Source organism: Cygnus atratus, chromosome 8, assembly GCF_013377495.2.
Source record: "Cygnus atratus isolate AKBS03 ecotype Queensland, Australia chromosome 8, CAtr_DNAZoo_HiC_assembly, whole genome shotgun sequence".
Classification (NCBI taxonomy): Eukaryota; Metazoa; Chordata; class Aves; order Anseriformes; family Anatidae; genus Cygnus; species Cygnus atratus.
The window spans coordinates 1,166,150-1,190,757 of record NC_066369.1 but is presented as its reverse complement, the minus strand read 5'-3'; the positions used below and the strand labels follow the sequence as shown (position 1 = coordinate 1,190,757).

At 38.2% G+C, this 24,608-nt stretch overlaps 1 protein-coding gene across 3 annotated transcripts in view; it reads right to left on the bottom strand.

Moving 5' to 3' along the window:
• The window catches only part of FNBP1L (formin binding protein 1 like), a 52,670-nt gene extending 28,234 nt beyond the window's left edge, over positions 1-24,436 (bottom strand). For all 3 annotated transcript variants that reach the window (XM_035537421.2, XM_035537422.2, XM_035537423.2), the window contains exons 1-2: positions 24,241-24,436; positions 1,193-1,308 (exon numbers count right to left, since the gene is read on the bottom strand). In XM_035537421.2, the coding sequence (XP_035393314.1) occupies positions 1,193-1,308; positions 24,241-24,264 (140 nt within the window). In that variant the 5' untranslated portion in view covers positions 24,265-24,436. The remainder of the gene's footprint in view (positions 1-1,192; positions 1,309-24,240) is intronic.
• Between the last annotated feature and the right edge of the window lie 172 nt (positions 24,437-24,608).

Genomic DNA, 24,608 nt, shown 5'->3' with positions numbered 1-24,608 from the left:
AACTGGGGCTCTGCATGCTTCAAATTTCCCTTTACCTCCTGAAGTTCTTCTATGTCAGTTTTGGAAAAGCGGTGTTTATTTCCTTCCTTTTGAGAACAAATTTCCTTCAGTAAAGTAACAGGATATTAAGTTAGGTGACTATACATGACTGGATCAAAAGAAATCAAACAGGAAAGGTAAAAGAGCAGCCCAGACAACACCCACCCCCCTCAGCTATAAACCTCTTTACTGTGTTTATGAGGATGGATTCCTCAACTCTGTATCTGGTGATGATATTGTTTGCCAATGACAAGATGATGGAAGACACCACGGAAGAGAAGCTGTTACCAGTTTTAGTCTGACAAGGACTTGGCAGCAGCTTCAACTGAGTCCCCAGAGGAATGCAAGGTTAACAGTTAAAACCAATTTCACAGGAATATCCTATTTTAAACCTTGTTCTTCAAGCAGTGTGTGCTTTTTGGTAAAACTCAATCCCACTTAATTCTGAAAGTGGGTTCCTATGCCATTTCATTGCAACTACTCTTCTTTTCGATCCCCTATCCCTAGGAGGGGAAACTCCTATTGAACCTAGATCTTTCACTTGGCAACAACAGAATATAAACTAGAGAAATAAGACAAAGGGTGTTTGGGTTATGGGGATATCCAAAGGGATAACTAGCTATGGCCAAGGCACGCTCTAAGGACACGAAGAACTGCTGCTTTCTGAAGTTCTTGTCAGTGATTTCAATCAGATTTCTAAACAAAACGTAGTGAAGCTCTTGCCAATTCAACATGAGAAATTAATTACTGGGGCTTGAATTACAGAGGCTTGAAGCTGGTTGAATACAGAGAAAATGTAGATTTGGATAATGCACTTTGCACCAAATAAGCAGATAGAAGAAAAACATCAGTGTTTTGGTTTTAATCTTAAAATTTGAGTCTTAAGACTTTTAAGTTCAAAGATTTAAGGGGTGGATGGGAGGAGAGGCAGGGATAGAGAGGAAAACAAACAAGCAAGTAAGCACACACCCAAAGATAATTTTGTTTTGGACTGGTAAAGAAAATCTTGTCTGTCATGAAAAGAACTAATGATCTAATTTGCTCGGTAAATGAAAAAATAGTCTTTAATCATGAAATTACACAGTTGCCCATCATGTGATTTTAAGTCACTGTTAAGAGCCTTTTAAAACAAACAATAATAATAAAAACTTACCTCAGTTGTTTTGCATAGTTTTGCTCAATTTCTATCCTTTCTTTTACAAATTTTGCATATTTCTCCAAGAAGTCAATGCCCCACTGTGTATGCTTGTCTAAGTTATCGAACTGATCCTTAAAAACAAAAGGAAACAAGAATACTGACAGTTAGTTAAAAATCACACCAATACCAGAAATGACATATAATTTAAGAGTTGTACTTTGAGGGAACGCTTTCTACTTGGATAGAAGTCACTAAAGTTACAAATCAGTCATACATGTGCGTATACACCAGCCACGTACTGGAACAGTAAGCTGTACATGCAGGCACAGATCTAGCTCTTTCCATAAAAACAGCTCTAAATATCTTCATTTAAGTTGTGTACAGCCTTTGATCACTTTCACAAAGCAAACACACCTTTTTCCCCCCTAAAAATACTCCCATGGAAAAAGTGGATATTTTCCACCAAGACGGTGAAGACATAACTAGAGATTAGTATTAGATAACTAAGGGAAGCGACTGTTCAACAAAAGAGATGCACTTGGCATTTTTAAAACACAAGTAGTAATAATTTCATTTGTCATGAAAAAGTAATTCCACTTTTAAGATTGCCCACTGAAATAAAAATAATGCAAATTACAGCTGCATGACTAAGTTGGGTGTAATCTGCATATGAAAAATATTTATTAAATAAATCTATACACAAAGTTCATCATCAGCTCTAGCAAAGATTCCAAAGAAAGCGAACCTGCCCTTATCCACTGAAAGTTATGGTAAAGCAAATGCACAAAGCAAACAGGAGAACCAAAAATAAACAAGATTTCCAAAAAAATGGTTGTGTGATTATTAATAAATTATATCATCTCCAAAACTAATCCTTCACTTCATTCAGTATTTATCAACATCTGTTGATCCTAAAAATTCTGCCAATGGAAAAATTGAGGATTTTCAGCTCAAGCATTTCCTGTAAATTTTCTGTAACAGTTACTTAATAAGCCAAAAATACAAGGAACTGCAACATCAAAGTTCGTGTGTTCGGTATAAGCTGAAATCAAATACACTTCACACAAATTAAAAAACAAACAAACAAAACCCCACAAAACAGTGGGGGAAAAAAGCCAAAGAAGCTCTTAAAAGCAAGACTTAATTTACATAAGGAAGTTTGGAATGAAGGGTATTTATCAGAAGCTGATTCAGTAACACGTCCGAACCTAATGAATTATTGTCAACCTTTAGTATTACCAATTTAAGTCTAATTTCAAAATGCAATAGGATGATCTGAAGTTAAATCAAAGAACACCAAAATGCTGCATAGCTGAAGACTCAAGGAATACATATTCATTAAAATAAATATCAAGATTACACACCTATATACAGCCAATGGGAGTAATAAAAAAAGAGCTACGAACTTTTAACAACATGAGGAATTTAACGGTATTCAGGTTCTCTCAAGTCTTGCCTCACTGCTCTTAGCATTTCACACCCCAGGCTAACCACAGCTGTTAGCGCACTGAAGGTGTCAACACAGAGGCATGCCAACCAAGCAGACATCCTATTCCACTGCTCCACGTGCTCTCTGGATCCTCTCTCCACCAAAAAAAAGCCAACCACCTCTTCCTGATGTTTCACCAAAGAACCACATTAACAGGGAAGAGACAGAAACGGGACTGAAGACAAGATTTCAAAATATTTGGGAAACCAGCCAAATTTACCCCATCTGGACATTTCAGCAATAATTGCTTTCTGTCAAATAAGGTCACATTCCTGCTATTGTTTTTAGAAGAGCTGCATATGCTTTGTTTGTGTGTGTGAAGAGGGAGATGGTTATCACAGTGCTTTTAGTTTTGAAGCACTGTTACACGTATGTATAAAATTACACCATTCTGAAAAGGCCTTTTTTATATTGTACTCATTTTGTAATTACTCTGACTATATTAACCTGACATCCAAAAGAAATTTCAAAAAGGTGCTGTTGGCATGGAGCCAACATCCAAAACCATTTAAGAAAATGTTATTTCCTTCAATGAACACCAGAACAAAGCCATTGCTGTCCTACTTAGGCGCTTTAGACCACGGAGCTCTGATTTGATACTCAGGTTTTATTAACATTATGGAATGCTAAATTACTTGCATTTCAGAACGTGCAATCAGAGAAGTTGGCTTTCCAAATATTTTGCTCAAACAAAAGAAGATTCTACCAGTCAAAATTTCCTCTTTGCTACTAATAGGAGAGTGGAATGGAAAACCTATTACTCTCCCCTCATGCAGTATGTTCTTGCTCTTCAAAAGAGTGAGACAGCTCCACAAGGTCAGTTTGCTTGCTGTCCTTTTTTTGTCAGCAATTATATTACATGCTATCTTAGAATGAAGCATACCGTATGGTGCCTACAAAAATAATACTTTCAGGAAGTATAAAAGCATCTTTTGAACACTGGCTTATGAATGACCAAAGCTGAATGCCTTAAAAAAAAAGAAAGAAATTGATTATTTATAGATAACAATTTGTGTTCAAAATAAAAACACTATTAAAAACTTCCATATAAAAACTGATAATTAATCAATTAAATTGGACGTACTGATGATGTCTCAAACTCTCTATATAATCACGTACATACTGCACAACAGAGCTCTCAATTAACAAATAAAATGTATGTTAAGTGAATAATACATCTGCTTTACAATTCTTCCAATTCTTGAACACAAAACCAAAGAACAGAAGTCTGCAGTGTCACACAAATCATGTTACACTGCTCAGTAATGACCCTGAGATAAATGAGCAAAAAAGAAAAGTAGCATCAATGAATCAGCAGAAAGAAAAAAAATGGATCTTTTCAGAAAGGCTTCTAGATGTGAGTCACAAATTTAATCCTTTCAACTTCTCTCACGTAGCACCCACGTTTGAGGCTCTGGGCCTCAATCAAGCCAAAGACATCCTTTTCATCCAAGAACACAAACAGAAAATCTTTCACGCTGCTAAAAAGGAAACCAAATTATGCACTGAGAAACAAACCAGGCTATGCAGTATCTTGAAAGGAAAAAAAAAAAAAGCCAAAATTGGGCAATACTATACAGAGAAGAAAATGGACCAAACAGATGCAACAGACTATCTGCCTGGAACTTTCATAATTGATCTATCAATGTATTAATACAGCCAGCTGCTTTGTAAGAAACGTGAAAATTGCATTGACTGAAGATCAGCAAAAGGCGATTAAAAACAAACAAACAAAAAACCACATCCTACGATATCTGGCTGTCTACTACTTTGATAGCAAAGAATTTTCTCTACAACATTCCAAAGCAAAACACACATTGCTGTTTGTCCAGTAACTCCCCACCACCCTTAACAGCTGAGCAGGCAATTTTTGTAAAAAAAAAATAAAATAAAAATTTAAATGCAGCTGACTATTATTAAACTGATTAACGTTAGCTAATGGATGGTGGCCCTCAGTAGAAACTGCCCCCTCAAAAGCCGGAATGCAATTCAAAGTCTGCTTTGTCAAAACAAATCTGAGACTTCACAAAAGTCTGTAGTAGGTGAATATAAACTATTCCAAAAGAAGTGTTATGTCCCTAAATTTGACTTCCAGATTATTTAATGTAACCATAGATTAACACTACGCATACTTCAGTTATGCAGTTCTAAACTTATCAGGTTGTTGCAGATACCAGGGAGCTTTTCAATAACAGCAGCTGAAGTATCAAAGCAAGTAGCCGAGCTGAGTCAAATCTGCACTGGAGATAAAAACATCATTCCCCAAGTTAAACTTAAGAACTGATCTCCTCTTATTGGCACCTGTTTTTTCCCCCAAAACAAACCTCAAAAGCCAATAAAAAGAAAAAAATAATGAGGATCTCTTCAGAGGGATAAACACTGAGGGAATGCTGCAGCATAAATGCCAAACCTTTCCTCCTCCAAAAACTATCTGTAGCTAGTCCAGCCACTGTTCATCATAGGAGTTTCAAATGAAATGTGTTAGGCCAAACTGAGATTTTTAAACAGTTAATGTTCCCAGTTTTCACTGACTTGGAAAGCAGTTATACTTGCATTAAAAGCTAGGACTGTGGTACTAAATTCTGTAAAGAAAAGATAAAATCTGCTTTACTAAATGGTTCCCTTACAAAAAGCTCTAGTTTATCAGATCAACATCCAATTGTGGATTTTTCCCAATTTCCCTGACTTCCATTTTGATGATCTCCAGACAACTCAGTTGAAAGCCTTAAGAATCATCTCAAACACAGAACTACATCAACTTATGTTTAAGCAACCTACCTCAACTAATAATGTTTAGATCTACAATCACTTTTAAATAATTAATAAAAACATTTTATTCCAAATTATGAATGACTTCATGCCTGTATCATTTTATTCTCTTGACTCAATTTGTACATCAGTATTTCCATAATTTTATCCGACCACAGTTTTAGTCTGCAGTTACCCAAGTGACCTTATTTGCAGTTTTGAAATACTGGCACAGGATTAGTTCTTTCCCTGTTCTTTGTTCTCCAGGCTGTCTCACTTGACCAGTCTAAACTTCCAATTAAGTGAGTGGGAGATTAAAAGCTGAATTCCACATTCAACTCTCTAAATTGTTAACACTTCTACAAGTCCTGTGTAAGGAAATACATACTACACTCCAATGAGATTCAATGAACAGAATGATTCAGAGCATGGAGCAGCAGGATGCAGGTCTTGTTCAGGTAAAAAAAAAAAATAACAATAATAATAATAAATGGAATCAAAAAAGTCCAGTTCATTTGCAAATAAAATGTTGTATTTTATATCACTTTAGGAAAAGCAACCATTTACTTTTCCACAAAACCACATGTCCAAAGTAATCCAACTGACAAAATAGGGCTGATTATATAACTCAATCTAATATTGTTTACTGAATCTAAGCCCATTAGGGTTTCCCAAATTAACTGGAATTATGGATAAAGTTAAATGATAATGTTCTTCCTTCCTGCATCTACAGTACTACAGAAGACGAAAAGCCCCAACTACACTTAAATAGTTAAGCATTTTAAGTTAAATTACAAAGTAACAATTTTCACATATTATCAAACCCTTCTCCTGAAATACCTGGTGTGTGTCTGAAACATGAAGCCTGTTTTTGTTTTTTCCTTTTTTAATGAAGATAAAGGCCTTGAATTAAGTTCAAACTGTTCAACAATTTATACCAAATCTTGTCTACATATATTTTTATAAAATAATAAATTGGTGTGTATTCAACATATACGTTATACTTGTTTAATTTGCAGTGTTTGTGCAAAAAAATTAATCATGCTACATGAGAAGTTATGGAAACCACAATATATTAATGAGAAATTACCAACAGAACACTGTGTACCTTCCCCTACTTGTCCTCAGCACAAATTAGATTATAAAACTGTATTTTAATTAGAGAATGTTACAGTAATCTATTTTGGACAATAGATTTCAGTTTTTCTGATCTTTGTAACCTCTTCTGTGTCTGTTTTTTGTTTTCCTTTTGTCTCTATCTTTACGCATTCCTGCTTCCTTTTCTATCTTAGTATAATAGCTCTTCTATTTTACTGACTGAACTGATTATCACTTCTCTCTTCCTGCTTGTTTGCTTTTATAATTATTGATTTGGTCTTCTGGTCTTTCTTTCTTCTTGCAACTGCAATCTGCTTCTTTCTAACAGGGAGACTAGATCTGCTTCCAGCTAAACAGTAGTTATTTTTTTAAACATCCTGTTAGTTTTAAATCTAAAAACTAACAAAGAGCTGCTCTATACCGAGAACAAAACAGAAACCATCTTGCTTTTCTGCTTTGTGAAAGTTCTGTATAGTAGCTTCCAAACAGACTAACCTGCAAATTATACCTTATTGCTCTCTGAAAATAACCTATGTATTAAATTTAAGAGAGGGGAAGAAAGGTGGCTAAACATTGTTATAAACTTGAAGATTAGTGTAAACAAAGAGTCAGAGCAGCAACACTGAAAGGCAGAACTGCTCTAGAAATAAAGCAGAGGCACTCAGAGATTAAGATGACAAAAACACAAATTTACAGGTGCTTACATGTAAACTAAAGAGTACTTCACATTCTAATTTCATACTAAAACAAATGTTTAGTATAGACTGTTCAGACCCTTATAGTCTGAATAAAACACTCATCTTTTGAAGACAAAAAAGGAAAAACAATATTCCCAAAAAAACTTCTGAAAACACATTGTTAGCTGACCTTCAGGATGCAGAGCTATTTTGCTTATGAAAATGAAGAAATTGGGGTTAACAGTAAACAGTATGTTGCAGCTTTAAAATATTTAGGTGAGAAACTCTGCCAGAAATGCAGGCTTGAAGTGCTGAATATGCAAAAGGGAAAAAAGCAACAATTAAAACATGACTTTTAGCTGAACGAACAACGACTTTGCTCTAAGGAATAAGAAATAGTCATTCACAGCTAGATCACAGTATAAAAAATCCTTTTGCCTGTTCAACTTTTGTATATAATCTGAAAGAGCGATACCAATTCTTTGTCAACTTTGTTGTTAAAAAGTTGAATCTCTGTATTTTATTATTAGAGAAATGTTTGCAAGATAAAATTAGCAATCAACTCAAAAGTGATACTGAACCACTGGAGACATAGCCACCCTTGAAGATAACATACAGCAAATCAGGATTTTACAGAGAAGCTACAAATGGAGAGTAACAGTTGAGGAAGAGAAATACAAAGTCTGTGTTTCTCCCTTTTAACATCTCCTTAGACCACCAACAGAAGAACTGCACTGGGATTTCTTTTTTTTTTAAATGGAAAGTCATGTCTGGCAGGAGGGGATGCCTTGCTTGGCAGCTAGCAGCTTCAGAGGCCTGACGGACACCTTTCTGTCACTTTGCAGGAAGAGGCAGGAATCTACCACAGACAGAAGAGGAGTACAAAAGTTTGTGGTTGCTTTTGGAATGAGCAGCCAGAAGTGCAACACAACTGAGTTCTGCATTTGGAGATCAGCTGAAAAACAAGTAGGTAAATAAAGCCACTAACACATCTACTGTATTACTGTATGTACTACAAGAGACCGTTTACATTTGGAAGTAAAAGTACTGACACAGATTTCATGGCAGATTAAGCTAGGATGATCCAAGGAGTCACTGAACCACTTCTGTGAATGGTCAGACCAGTACAAGCATCCAGACAGGGGAAGGAATGAGCCACCATTTTCAGAAGCAGGCAGCTGGTGAATTAGCTCAGCCATCTTACGGTATGGTGTCCTTGAGGACACCGCTTGGCATTACAGATTACAGCTGTGCACTTCAGTTCACCCATGCCACTGGCTGTATCTGTTAGACTAATGATTAGATTTTAACAGCAGTAGTTTTCTGCCAGCACAGCAAATTGATTGTCCCAGTTCACAGCTGCAGCATTGAGCACCAACATTAGTAAAAGTATAAAGGAACAAGCTGCTACAGAGGGTAGCTCAACACACGCTCCTGTTGTCCAGCTTGGGAGTAACCTCTAAAATTCTTCATTTAATGGATGTGCATCTTCATATGAATTGAATGGTGTGTCTACCTCACTGTATCAACATGTAAACCTAACTGGAGAGAAACTCAATTCTTCTCAAGCTTACCTATGGGTCTGCCTGAAAGCAGGCACTTTGCAAGTGTCCTGGGAGTGCCTGAATGCTGTCACTAGACAGAGTCATAGAACGACAGAACGGTTGGGGTTGGAAGGGACCCTGAAGACCATCTTAATTCCAACCCCCTGCCACAGGCAGGGACACCTCCCACTAGACCAGGTTGTTCAAAACCCTATCCAACCTGGCCTTGAACACTTACAGGGATGGGACAAGAAGCTTACGTAGATTTTAGTCCTAGTTATGTCACTTGTAAAAGGAGCCATGAAGACTTTAAGCTTAACCATAAATTAACTGTGATATAATGCATCACAGTAAAAACATATTAGTGTTTGTTCAAAACTCAAAGATGCTGTTGCTCATTGTAAGAAAAACCTGGAGATAATCCCACCTTTACAGCAAGACTGGAACAAAACAGAGTATAAAGCACTGTGGCTACGTATCAATGAAGTAGCAGAATACTAAATTTGCTGCATGCGCAATAGCCACACAAGGCCTCAGACAAAGCAGAAGTTCTGTACCAAAACAGTACATTTACAGCATGACTAGCGTTAGCCTGTAGAAAATCTGAAAATCTGCAATTATCTGGCTGGAAAACAATGCTGCAAGTTTTTTACTTTTGAAAAGCTGTGTAAAGAATGATTTTGTTCCTCAATTAGAAGGGTTATTATATGGTTCTACAAAGTACAAGGTGAACATTTTAGTGTACTATGAAGCACCATTGGTGAAACTATCCAAAACTTAAAACTAAGAACTTATAAGTATCTCTGTAAAAAATTATACATACTTCCACAATGTTATTGGAAACGCATCCATAGAAAGCCAAATGAGCAGGAAGCCTTGACACTTTCCAGTTCTTGCATATGTGACCTAACAATCTACTTTTGCATTCTAAAAGATAAGTTTTCTAAAAACTTGTAGAAACAGCAAAGAGATCGTACCTACCACCAGCTTCTTCAGAGAGCAGCTGACTTAAATTCCTGCTCTGGCCAGTCTAGCACAGCATCCAACAAGCAGGGTATCTACGGCTTTTCTCCCCTCCATGCAGTAACAAGTGAACTTAGAACAGTATGCTCAGGAAAAGGGAGTGGTACATGTGTTACAAAGGGAAAAGGTTCGCTGAGAGGAGGAGGAGGTAATTACCCTGGAGGTAAATCAGCCAGGGGAGAAGTACACAGGAGACACTAAGGTCAAGCTAAATGTTTTGTGAAGGAATCAGAACACCAAGGTACCCTCTATCATACCTTCAGAAGAGAAGTTCCACCACCTTTGCTGCTCATTCTGTCGTGATGCACCTGCAGAACACTGCTTTGCAGGACACAGTCGCTACTTAGCGAGTGGATTCCATCCCTTACACATACACGCACAACTCTGCACAAGCGATTTTTCAGTTTGTCCAATTGCACTACCATGAAATCCAGCTTATATTATTTAGTGGAAATTTTAATGACTGTGACATGGGTAAAATAACTACTAGTTTGCATATATCTTACGAGTTGTAGTTCTGAACTCCCTAGAAGCCAAGATGACTGTGATAACAACTGACACTAATTTAGAACAAGGAAGTTCTTTCTGCCAGCTGGGGTAGGGGAAAAAAGAAGGGAGAGAGTATCAACTTCCCTGTCATCCAAGTATCACTTCCCTGTATTTATTTGCTCAGCTACATTAAGTAGACAGTACTAAGGATACCATTTTTAACTGACATAAAAACCATAACAAGTAGGGTGTACAAATCCCATACAGAAATGTCAATTTGGTGCGTTTCACATTTAAAGATGCACATTTAAGTCTTATCTCAGTGGAGTAAATACAAAGAAATAAATTGTATGGTATATATTGTATCATGCTGCTTATCTTTCTGACAATTAGGACAAACCTAGCATAAAAATATTTATACAGAATCCAAGCACTGAGTATCAGCAGCAGAAATGACTTCACAGTTCCAGCACAGAGAGCAAGGCCTCTTTTATCTTTTTCAGACTTTTAACAAAGGTATAGGTTATTTGGAACGTTAACCTTGACTCAACTATTCCTTAAACAAAATATATTTCAGGACACTATTCCTGAACAATAATTTGGAGTAAATAATGAACTCATAAAATAAAACTTATAACACAGGAACAAAGCAAACACATCCTGATGTTAATTTTCAGATCACTTCTCACAATAAATGTAACTGAAGTAGCCAGTAAACCTACAGAGCACTGTACCTTCAGGTAAAGATCAATCTTTTACCTTTAAACACAGACACGGAGATCCAGACAGAAACTCCTCATTGAGCTTAGCTCTGGTAAACTGTATCATCTATTCTCACAATTCCTATCGCAGATATACTGTAACACAGTGAATGCAACTGGAATATAAGAAGGTCTTTCAAAGTGCTGTTATCAGCACCTGTCAAACAGATTTAAGATGAAGGCATATACCTTACCTTTGATGCTCCTGGTACTCAAAAAATACAACTGTACTACATAGACTGTAAACAAAATTTTGCTCTTCTACACTATTCAGAGTAAGGTACACATACACAGGTATTCTGATCACCTCTTCAATTTTATGGAACGCAATTCTTAGCGTTTTGTTGCTTGTGAAAGGCTGCAAATATTAACAGAATAGTTTAATATGTCTGTACATACTCCATTCTGAGCACGCTCTCCTCCCATGAAATGGGAGTAGACACTGTTCTATATTTCAGAAGATCACAGGGGACTGGTGAGGTAAACAGCCAGCAGAACTGGAAGGCTAGTCTCTTAACTCATTCACCATATGCTGTTTGTTTTTTGTCAACTCAATAGATTAGGGGATATTTCTGTTAAACGCCCTGTCCTAAGGTGAATTTCTCCTTTTGAATATTTTGTGAATATTTTAGCGTTCAAAAGAAAGAATAGAGAAGGCACACCATTTTCTCTTCATGAATATCTTGCAAACAACAGGAAGTGTTTTTCAAACTTGATTTTAAAACCAGATCCACATACTTAACTGGAGATTGACAAGGCAGTAAATTAGAGCCTTCCTATCTTCCTTGGAATATTATTTCAGATAAAAAAAAAAACAAAACACCATGTTCACAAAGGAATCTACTGCATTCATTGTTTTTAAAGCAAAATTCATAGTAGCATTAACATAACTGAATAAAGAATGTTAATTAAAACCAGATGTCACTACTGGCATCTTCAAAACCATGGAATTTTTCAAAGTTTCACGATTCAGATAAATAACATTAAAATGTAACATGATTCCACTGTGTATTAATTTATCTCAAGAGTTTTTAGGATATAAGCCTAGAAACTATACAGCAAATTTCTCTTATACTTCACCATAAGAGACTTCAGCATCATAACCTGGATTATATGAAAAATATTAAGATTATTCACAGAACACATTTTTCTAATAGAAATGTACTTTGCAAGATCAAATAATACAAACACACTGTTTCCCTGCCAGATTAACAAGATATTTTTCCTTCCCAAATACCTTAAATTTCAAGGAAAATGATCGGTGGTGTAATTTAACAATAAGCACATGCACTCTGTTAGAAGAGTAGTGTTTTTAAAACAGAAAAAAAAACTAATTATCAAAATACACTTGACAAAGTTTTGAACGATCTTCTGCATCGCATCTATCACAAACAGTCACATAAAGGATTCATTTCCCAGATGCTTTAAAACTCACAGTAAGAATAAGAAAAAATATCACAACTCTACAAGAGCAGACTGGGCAATTCAGGTTAAAAAAAAAATCACAAGGTTTATTGTGACAGTGAAATTTGTTTTCATATCATAAAGAAATCATAAGCAAAACATTTTGTAACTAACAATATGAGATACGTTCAATGGTACTTTGCACCAAGATGAAATATCTCCACTCTCCATCTTCGAAGTAAATTAATGAACCGAAATGAAGGTAGCAAAGCTGAATCAAGTAACAGTCAAGAACATATTTTTATCTTACCACAAATGAAAACAAGTCAGCAAAAAAATGAAGCCTCTTTTCCAATGATCTAATGAAGTAAAACAGTCATGAAAGCCACAGACTTCAGGTTTAACTTTACGGTCTGATTACGTCAGCATGGCAAAAGTCTAAAACGCTAAGTACAAGGTACTACAAGTAGTTTATCAAGATTCTAAAAATACATATAGGACCTTAGAAATTAGGTTTAGAAATTGTTAGAAATTGATTGTTTGTTCTCAGTTTCCCAGCATTCATTGCCAATAATCTAACAGCATTACTTCCACCTTAAGTCTGTACAGAGATGAAACAACCACGCTTCTTTCAGAATTAATACTAAAGAATGAAACATATTTGAAGCACCGATAATTCATTATGCCTCATTATTGAAACGAAAGCATCAAAGTTGGCCCTTCAGCATTATTACCTTCAGCTGATTACACAGTTTCTCAAAAATTGCAAGGCATTTCATGCAAAGTCAGGACGTATTCCTCATATAGCCCACAATTACAGCCTCGCAGTATAAACCAGACAGAACATGGAAAAATATTTTATCTACAACCTACCAAGCATAAATACCACCAGCAGCTGATTTCCAAGAATTTATTTTAAACCTTTAAGAAAATGATTGCAGTTCATTTATTGCCTGAAATTTCAGTGAAATCAAATGATAATGCCTCAGAATCAAAGTAGTTGAAAGTCATTGGTTTTTAAGCCATGAAAACACAAAGAGTAGCTAACATAAATGGCCTGACATTGTTTTATTTGTACCTACTCAGGTTTTAACTGACAGAGCCAATTCCTGGTTTTACTGGACTCCGACTACAACCCACTGATTGGGTTCTATGTGCAGCTCCTCGCATCTCACTACTTCGCTTTCAGGAATGCAGAAGATGAAATTGAAACTCAGGGAATTAAACTTCACTCTCAAGAGCTAGCCTAGTGCCCTGAAGACCTGCAGTATTGTTCTGGGAAACAGACGGTCATTAAACTGCCCAGCACCAGTACCAAAGGAAAAATGTTTTTTAAAAAGCCATTTTAGCAAGAAGTTGCCTGTGCTATTAGGAAGGGACCACAATCAGGAACAAACTACTTAGTAGGGTCTCAAACCCAGAGAGATAGACAAAGTAACCTAGGTTATATGAATGCAGTACTTGAACAGGAGTGAGAAGAGGACAAGGAAAACAAAAAGCCTCACAGCTTTTACAAAACAAAGAAGCAATCAAGCAAAACCAAAACAAATAACACCCAACCCATACTTCCTTGGTTTCAATCTAAAGACTTAATCACATTATCACACCCCTTACTACAGGAATAAGTATTTGAGCCCCGCATCAGAGTGAGGAAACTTGGCTTTACCAAAATTACTTGCCTCACATGATGACATTTCTATTTGAAGTTTGATGGCACTGTACACTATACAGTCCCCTCACATTATTTATGAAGCAGAAAAATCCCAAGCAATTGGATTTTCCTGATTAAGTTACTGTTTATCTTCAAGAAACCCATTTTTCCTCTTTCAAACATGTCATCCTCTGAGATAAAAGACCTAACCAGAAATTCCAGCCTGCTGTTCTTTCCCATTTTATTACAGGATCCCAAATTGCTTTTCAACAGGAAGTTCATCTTTTTTTTCCTCTCTTCCAAATAAACAAGCACCTTCTTGGCTATTCTGCACAGATCTCAAATGTCACTATCTACTTCTTAGCGAATTCTCCAGACAGTAAAAAAAATAGTTGTTAAGATAAGCTTTTAATTAATGAGGTTAATTCTGAATCCTTTGAAAGCAGAATTTTCACCATTCATAAATCCAAGTACTAACCCATATCCCCCGTTCTACTAAATCCCAGTTTCCAGCAGTCAAAGATTGTAAGTCTGAAATGAGATCCCATAACAATTAATGAAAATAACAAAACATCAGTAATTTTTGCTGATTTAAATAATTAAGGGCAGCAACCACAATCTACAGCTAGAGCCAGGAAACTCAGATGTAAAGTTGTAACACAGGATATGCTGCATATTTTACCTCAGAAGCGCACTTTGGGAGCCAAGCAGGGTGAAAAATAAAAGACCACTCTGTAAGATCACCTGGAAGAATGCATTATTATTATTATTATTTAATTATTATTATTATCACTGGAGTATCTGCTGACTTCATTAGCTTCCCATTTGTCCCCTCTCTTAAAAAAAAAAAAAACTGCTCTGAGAAGTTACTTGTATACAATACTTACTTTCAAGCACATCCATGTGATCCTGTGAGGCTTTTGTTCGCAAAATGAACAAATGCTCGTACAATACATAGACAAGTATCTGCACTATTAGTACCTAAACAAAAGTTTATCTAAGGGAGAGGAGGGAACTCTTACTTGACTTTTCAGAGCTATATTGATTTATCAGTCTTCATTAATGAACCTTCATAGAGTTTTCCACTTACTAATCATAAATTTGAATTCATTTTCAGGGAAAAACTACAATAAAAAGTGTTTCATTAAAATCCAGATAATGCATATAATCTCTTAACTTTAACAATGCTTTTCATTGCTTTTTATCTTTTATAAACTGTGGACTTAACCTTTAATTCTTCTTTCATTTGAGCATCTGATTTCTTTCCAGAATCTCAAATCCATGTTCTATGTTAATAACATTTTCTATGTTGTTTTTGGAAAATTAGGCTCTTTCAAGCCATTCCAACAGCTGCAATCTTTATCCATTCTTTATGCATCTCATTTTTAAATTATTGCAACATCCTTTCCTCTGGTATTGAGATATCATTTCACTTGCATATGTTTCTTGAGTATTCTCACCCCGTTTCTTTGCATCCTTCTCTATTGCATCAAACATTGGCTTCTTGACCTCACTTTCCAGGGCACTGCTGTCTGATTCCAACTCTATTACCTCATCGTACCAAAGGACTGACACTTGCTTTCCAAGAGACTCCAACACTCCTTCGTACATTTCAACAACTATTTCCTGCTTCGTAGGTTGCTTATGATCTAATCCCTGCAAACATTGCAAATTCTCCCTGCCCTCCTCCTTTGTGTTCCAAGACAAACAGTTAAGACGCTGCAGTTGAGATCAGTGCCCATCATGCTACATGAGATTTGGGTCTGCACAACTCTGTCATTTGGCACAGCCAGTAACTGACCTACCTCCTGCTGGCACTGAACTGGGAATAGTCCTTTTACTCTGTGCACAGTATAACAAGCACAGCACAATTCAAACCCACTATGTGACTAATGGCTCTAGGCATCAAATAAATACAAACAACATAGAACACACTCCAAGTATTGATTACGGATGTCAAATACACTGAGAATATTCCTCTAACTGTGCATAACTTCACATAAACAGCAAAAAGAAAAATCAAGACAACTAGATGTCACAGAAGACTGCTAGAACAGGAACAATTTATCCATTATAAAAATAAAAAATAAACTGGGCATTAGGTACGTTAAAATTTCCTCTACCTGAACATTCCTCTACTGCAGAAAAAGCCAACTGTAGCACAGCACAGATAATGTCTTTGGTTCACATGTATCAATTATGTTCCTACTCAAAGCTGAAAAAAAAAACAAAAACTATGCCACCTACAGCAAATACTTATTTGAAAATATTATTAGAAAAGTGACACTTTTTTTTTTTTTTTAATCTTCTTGGAAAGAAATCAAGCTCCTGGGGAAAAGAAGCAAATGAGTGTACCCCACATTCAAACTCCCTCAATTACTCTGCTAACCAGAGTTTACAGAGAGGAAGGTTTTCATATCCACCTGAATTGGACACCCAGCATGAAAGAAACAAGAAATCAAATGCTGCCTTTCAAAGGATTTACCAAACAGATAAAGATGCAAAAGGCAGATGCCCTTTTTCATCACCTTCACACACATTTGGTTCCCCTAAACATGCCAAAAATCTAGACTGCCTTTTGACTCTCCAGTGCAATTGCTGTCATATTTCAGATGCTCTTCAGTACTTAATTAACACTCTAAACTCAAATCAAGTGGATGTAATTTCATTGCGCAATGCTGCAAAAACATTGTTTGCTTAATGAAGAACTATAAAGCAGCATGTGGCACTACGACTTGCGTACCATCCAGTGACAGGGGAACTACACAGCATTTGCCTCCTGAACAAATATTTAGTAAGGATAAGCATTACATGAAGAAATAATGATAAAATGATGAGCTTTGTTAGTGTACAGCAGACTTCACCCATTCAAGTGGCATTTGATCAAGTATTGTGAACAGATTTCTTTCCAAACATACATTTTTTTTTGTACAAAATCTAACTAGGTAGTTAAAATGGAGTTACGCTTTACAGAGAAGAGTTTTAAATGGTTACTTCATGTAGACTGATGAAAGAGAATGAGGAGGAAGTTATCAGGAGTTTGCGGCTTTTTGGGTTTGCGTATAACATTAAAAAACACGGTATTACTTTGAACTTACAATTAAATAACCTTGAAGTATTCTACAAATGCAGATACTGTTACAATATTAATTTGATGCAAACAAACTTTATTCCAATTTTACAACCTGAGACAGAAAATAAGTTTACCTGCCCAGGATGATACAACAGGTCCACAGTAAAGCCCAAGAAAAATTGAGATCTCACAGCATTTTCAAACCTATGAGACTACATTTCTCCTCTATAAGATGTAACAAAGCGATGTATAAATGTACAAACCACAATGCCAGCAAGCAGTTTTACCAGCCTAATGCCCTTTTTATTTTAAGTGACAAAGCAGAAGACGAATTTTGAACAAAGGGAAAAAAATGAAGGAACAGGTATTCATGAATCTGGCATGTAACTATTTCAATTTTCAGTTCTACTACAATATAAGCAGAGAATTAACTACGCTGAAAATTAAGCCCATTCTTGTCACCTAAGTAGGAAGTAAAACACTATTATCACTCTGCTTTTAGAATAGAGCTTGTAGTGGGGGGGGAAAAAAAGACTAACAACGAATAAAGTCAGTGTAAAGGGTCAGAATTTTAATGAAAACCAGAAGGTTTTCATTATTATAATACATTTTTTTTTCCTTCTCTTCCCATCCAGCTGAAACACTGACATGCTTCCGAGGACAAACCTATAAAGCTTTCTGCCAAGAGAGCACTGGGACTGGGGTACGTAAACTCACTAGGGACAAAATGAAACAAGCTAATTGGAATTGCAGCTTTCACTGAACAATTTGTTCACCAACACAAGGAAAAAGCTGAACACATCTGGACTTTGGGGATTCTTTTTCTACCAAAAGAATTCAAGTTGCTGGAAAAGTGTGCACGTGTGCTACGAACAATGAAAATTTAATCTGAAATGTGCTGAAGAACTTCCCGTCCATAAAAAAATCACTGCATTACTCAACTACTGGCTTCACCAAGCATGCTAAAAAACTGCACAGCAAGTTTAAGGGCTGAAGTATTTAACTACTTTTCTGTCAATATAGTGTCTCACCTAGATCAGTCCAGTGTAAGAATTTAAATACACAAATGAACTTTTAGACGTTTTCCCAGGGTATTACAACTTATTTCAGTATGTCTATAGCACAAATGACAACTCTACTCATGCACTGATACAAACTTTCTGGTTTTGACCATTTATTTGCAAACTGTTGAAAGCCCAAATCATACCTACTTGGTCACTCCTCACCAAGAACAAACCTGAACACATTGATAACAAGACTTTTCTCTATTCCTGCTTTTTTCCATCCCAGGTCCTGATGGATTTTGCCATTCCAAAGAACCTTGTTGCAGGCATTACTTTGATAGGTACGGTCTTTAAAGAAATCCTCTGCTTGGCTGAGTTAAATAAATAAATAAGTAAATAAATCTTACAATCTCAAAAAATCTCTTCCCATTCTCACTCAGGAAATCAAACTGCGAGCATTCAGATTCTTGACGCAGCCAACCCTCAGAATTTGTACTATCAATACGGATAGCATGTACATTTCAGAAAAAAATAAGTCCCATGTATGCTTGTAAAAACTTCCTTGAAGAGCATTTATATTTCTCAGTACATACAGAAATCAGGCCATAAATAAAAGTAAGATGCCATTTTAACAGATATCAGGTGATAAATGGTTTTCAAAACTGAAAAAAATACTCTCTAAACAGATACTCAAAGACGCAAGCATGTATGCTTCCTTAAATTGAAGTATGTTCAACATCAAAACCAAACTGATAAAGTCTCAAGACAGTGACTCACCCCTTCCTGGAAAAATCAGTAAAAAGGTCAGATGTTTATGAAACAGACAATTGCTGGAAAAATAAAGACAAATATTATTTCTAACTACAGCTCAGTACAATTGTTTTCATTCCTGAGCCTGAGGTAACTACACATTCACTAATCAAGTAATCAAGTACTCGATCCTTACATAACTTTCCATTTGGAAATCAAGAAGTCTTGACAAGAATGAGATAAGCTGCACAATATTCCTTGTGAAACAGACTGTAACCTCACAAAGGTTACATGTTTTGTCCAGTACCTCACCCATGACAGAGGAAACGTATGGCCATCTCACACATCTAGAAAACCGTGTAATTTCATACGTTAGCCACAAGACACATTCCTTGCGCACATTTGCAGACCACAACAGCAAGAACACTGAATTAAAAGAGAACTATTTGCACTCTTTGGATTCAGTTGAAGGAGAAATCTGGGGAAAAAAAAATCCAAGCTTCATCTCACAAACATCTACATATAAAATAGAATATTGACTTAACACAGTACACGTTACCATTCTGGAAAACCAGTTTATGAAACATTAAGATTCAAAACCACACAAGAATTTCCGCATAGAATATGGCTTAATATGTAGAATTATTTTCAATTTTTTCTGTTTAAAAGAAATTACTACCATTAACAATGCAGTGACTATATAATCTCACTCTTGTATTAACTGTACACAAAGGTTTCTCAGTATCAAACTGTTTTGAAAAAAAATTATTTAGATTGAAAACCTGTTTTTCTGATCTATGAATAAAAATATGACAAACTATTAGGAAAGAAACATGTAACGAAATAGTTATTATTTGTTAAAGTCAACTTTTTCATATTTACTTTTTGTTGATGTTTTACCATCAACAATTAAACATGGTGACTTTTAAAATCAGACGACATCACCACACAACTTACCCTCTTCTACACAAAAAGAATAGATTATTTTAAAATAAGAGGCAAACAATGACTGAAACAGGCATCAGAAGCACAAGAAAAATTACAACAAAAATTGAAAAATTATTGATGCAACTGAAAATTATTTAACATTTTCATAAATAAAACTTGGTTTTAGGCACTGAATTAATTCTGTTTAAGTAAAGATTAAAAGAGCACATCACCAAACATCCTTTGATCTTTGGTCAGATGTAACTCATTTCTAAAACAGCGTTCTACAGTGCCAGTGGTTTTTTAATTATAAAAGATGGGGTGCTTCTGGCCCCAAGGAGCTCACAACAATAGTATCATTAAATCTTCCATAGCCATTTTCTTAAATCACAAAATCTTAGCACAAAAGCCCTCAGCAAAACTTCTGCTTTAAATATTTATCAAGAGGTGAGAAACAGATGGCTAGACTGGTTTTACAGACTGAAAATGTTCTGACATGGTATTCGACCTCTTTTGCTGCCAACTACTATTAAGAGATTCAGAGGTTCAGAAACACAGAAGATACACTAAAAGTTAAAAAAAAAAAATCAAAAAGGATGTTTTTCAAAGAGGCAGCCTTAACCTCTCTAATTAATTTCCAAGGAAGCTACTTTAATAACAAAACTGCCAATCACACACTAAGCTTCACTTGCTTCCATTAAGCGAAGGACTTCATCACTAACCATCCTCCAGCCTCCAAAGCTCAGCAAGCCTTTAGTGTCAAAACAAACACTATATATTCAACTTAACTGAACAAAAACCCAAGATGACAATAACCAGGTACGGTTTGTCAAATCTTCTATGTTAATATTATTTGTACAGTTGATGCCCATCACAGAAAGAACTCCAGATGTACAAACATATACACTGAACAGAGGTTCATGCCAAATAGACTCGAACAAATCAGAATCCATCATTTTTATTTCCAAATACTTCACTTGCTAAATTAAGGCCCACAGCCTTAGTTCTATTCTATCTTGCCTTGGATATTGCAATACAATTTGACAGAAGTCAGACTGGGGCATCTTATTAAGCAAGTGTGCAAGTCCACCCAGGACTTGAACGTGTATGCCCTCAGAGTGGCTCATGAGGAGAACAAAAACATAATACCAAAACAAACAAACAAACCTTACTGAAGTCAAAACCCTGAAAAGTGTATCTAAGTGAACAGCAACAAGCAACAATTTCTCATTACCAACAAAACAATGATACTTTGTTATTATATACACCCTTTCATCAGATGATCATTGCTTTACAATTCCTATCTATAAAAAAAAAAAAAACCACCTAAGTATTACAGATAGGAGAATTTAGAGCACAGCAGTCCGAGTCTCAGAAAATACAATTTTACCTGGATGACAGACAACTAGAACCCAGGTGTCCCAATTCCCACTACTTTCTCATAACCATGAGGAGAAGACTATCATGCAAAGTAGTTCACTGAAGTATCCTGGTTTTAATGAGCACATATCATGATGTATATGCTGCAGTCACTACAAAAACAAATGCACTAATAATTATCTGTGGAACAACACTCAAAATTCATCACAAAAATTTTGTTGTGGAAAAAAAAGAAACATTTCACATAGTGTGGAAAAAAAGGTAAAACAAAAGTTCTAATGACAGAATGGCTTGAACAAATCAACATTTATTTCACTATTATTAGTTCGTATTATTTTATAGTGTTATCAAAGATCATTACTGAAAGCAGTTACACACCAGGGAATATGCTGTTTGGCCAAGACGCACTAAAAACACAAAGCACCTCTACTTCAGCCTCCCCAAGATATATGTGCATTGGCCACCGTATACCTAATTCTGAGTGGTGTACTTATAAAAATGGTTGACTGAAAGGCAAAAACACCCAATAATCCACAAATAGAAATAGCAGCTGAAGAATTTAAGAATTAGGAAATACTGGCCCATCAAAGAAAATATTTCCCTTTTTTCATGATATAACCATTGAAGATACTTTAAACATGAACAACATATGCAGCACTTTAATACCAGAAGAGCCATATTAAACAGGTACCACATAAATATTGGACATGAGTTGTTTTTTCTAATCCCCTATATTTTCTTCTGGATCCTTATTTCCCTCTAAATGTACCCTTGCACACTTTTTACTTTATCAGAAGTACGTACAGATTCCAGGAAAATAAATAAACAAATACATCAGAACTGCAAATCAGCGTCAAATACCAATGATCAGCACGAAGAGATACTAAGGAGCTTGACACAAAATCACCAGTGTACGAGGAGAGCCTACATACGTATTTGCTTACAAACACATTGTGAACGTTTGCTCAACATCCAGAAAAACCGTCCTCCAGATGCGAGCCTTGATCCCACCAACCTGCCCTTCGGAACCCCAGGCGCCAGCGCTACCAAGGGCAAGGCCTCTCCCCGCTGTGTTCGCGCCGAGCACAGCACGCCGTGCCGCTGGACGCCCCGCACCAAGCCGCAGGCACCCCGCTGCCATTAGCGAGTCCAGCCTGGCTCTGCCGCTTCGAGGCTGCGCTGAGGGTAGCAGCAGGGGAAGACGAAGGGAAAGCCTCACGATGAAAACATAGCTAATACTTTAACCGCCCATTCTTCGCAGCCCTGTCTCCAAAGCTCCCAAAGCACTGTTTTTCATTGTGTTTTTGGTCTAGAGGGAAGCTAATATATTTATAAACAAAATTTTACACCAGAATTAAAAGATAAATGTTTCTCTGCCCATTTAAAGATGTCAAAGCAAACGTTTGATATTCTTTTCAATTGGTATGAGAAGCACTGAACTTTTTTTTGTGTAAGAAAATACTTGGCTTTATAGTCCTAAGATACAATTTTTCAAAAAGCATGACATAATTCAACAAAAGTAACCCATTTAGAAGATACATTTTAATATAAAAACTTAAATTATCAGAGAAGCTAGCTATATACCTACAAACAGACCATTATATATATATCTGCATCTGTACCTTAAGGAAGTAGCTATCTCCTAATAGTATGAAAAAGCGTATTAAATTTTGCTGAAATAAAAGCAGTAGCATAGAACTTTTAGTTTAAATATCTGGCATTATTTCTTTAAACCAGCACAATGGAATTAGTGACTTAGGGAAAAAATGTAGTAGGTCTAGACACAATTCAGGCAGTTTTATGACACTGTAAATAAAATTGCCTTTTATTGAAATGAAGTCTGAAGTTGAAATCCATCTTTTTGTACGTATTTCTGAAGCGTTTTCTCGCAACACTGAATACCAGTCAGAACACAAAACCTTAACTATCATTCGCAAGCCGAACAAAGAAAACAAAATTAAGAGGCTGCCAAAAGGAACAGAGATGCCCACAGAGATGCTTACTGCTGAAAGTCTGGTTTCTGAAACGATACGTATTTAAGTACACACAAAAAAATTCAACGTTCTCCTCCAGCGCACCCCCCCGACTCTCCCCAGCACCAACCTATAACCTCTCCCGGGTAGGGGCGGGTGCACCAGACGACCACTGAGATCTTTTCCATCCTTAACGATTCCACGGCCGTAGTACACACAGGCACGCACTACAAAGGCGCACTCGCGCTGCCACTAACCCCGTCTCTCGGTGCCGCTGGCCGCACCGGTGTCCATTTGGTCTCCTCGCAGCCGAGCCGTGCGCCCCTATCGTGCTGCTTCCCCCTGCACGCGCCGGCCGCGCAGGGGCACGGCCCAAGCCACAGCCGCAGCCCCTCGGCAGCTCCGACGCCACTTCCCCACACGGCACGGGGGAGACGGCGCTGCTGCAGCCCCCCCAACCCCGATCCACCCGAAATCCGCCCCCGGCCCGGGCAGCGCCGCTCCCGGCGCCCAGCGCGCCCCGCAGCCGTGCGGGACAAAGGGGCTGCCGGAGCCGCGATGGGCGTCATGGCCGAGCCGCGGGCTGCTGCACCCGGGTTTTCGGGAATATTTTCCTCAGGGCGTGTGCGCGCTTCGCGCCCCGGTCCGCAGGGGGCCCGCCGAGCCCCCTCAGCGCTCTCTGCCCCTTTCCCCCCACCGGCTCGTGGTGGTGGCCGCCCCCGCTCTGGAAGTTTCCCTCCGGAGAAGACCCCCGGGACGCGGCGCCGCAGACAAAGCCAGGCCCGCTGCTCCCCCGGGCCGTTACCGTGACGCCCCCCCCCCCCCCCCGCACCCCGCCACGGCCGCCCCCAAGCCCCGGGTACGGCGCTGCCCGCCGAGCGCCCGCCTCTCAGCCCCGCCTCGGCGCCCCCCTTCCCCGCCGCCCTCGGCAGCGCCTCTCCCCCCTCACACCGCCCCGACCCCCCCCTTCCCTTCGCCGGTGCCGCCGCCCTTCCCCAGCGCCGAACAAAGCGGCCGGGCCGGGGGGGGGGGCGGCGGGTGCCGACACAATGAGCGGCCGGCCGACACTCACCCACAGCTCCGTGCCCCAGCTCATGGCGGCTCCGCGGGCAGCGCCGGCTGCGGCTGAGGCGGCGGTGGGGACAGGGGGCGGCCGGAGAGGGTCCCGCCGGTGCCCTCGGTCAGCGGGGAGAGGCGACAGGCGGCACCACGAACGGCGGCGCTGCGAGCTGCGGCCCCGCCTGGCTCGGGGAGGGGGAGCCGCGGAGGAGACTGGGAGAGGGGCGGGCTCGGCGGTGGAGGCCGAGGCTGGGCAGGGCTGAGGCGCCGCTCCCGGGGGAGGCCCGGCGCCCAGCCTCCCTCCCGCGGCGCCGGGCGGCCCGCCCCCGGCCTGAGGCGGCGCCCGGTACCGGGCAGAGGGAGGCAGCGGCAATGCTCCTT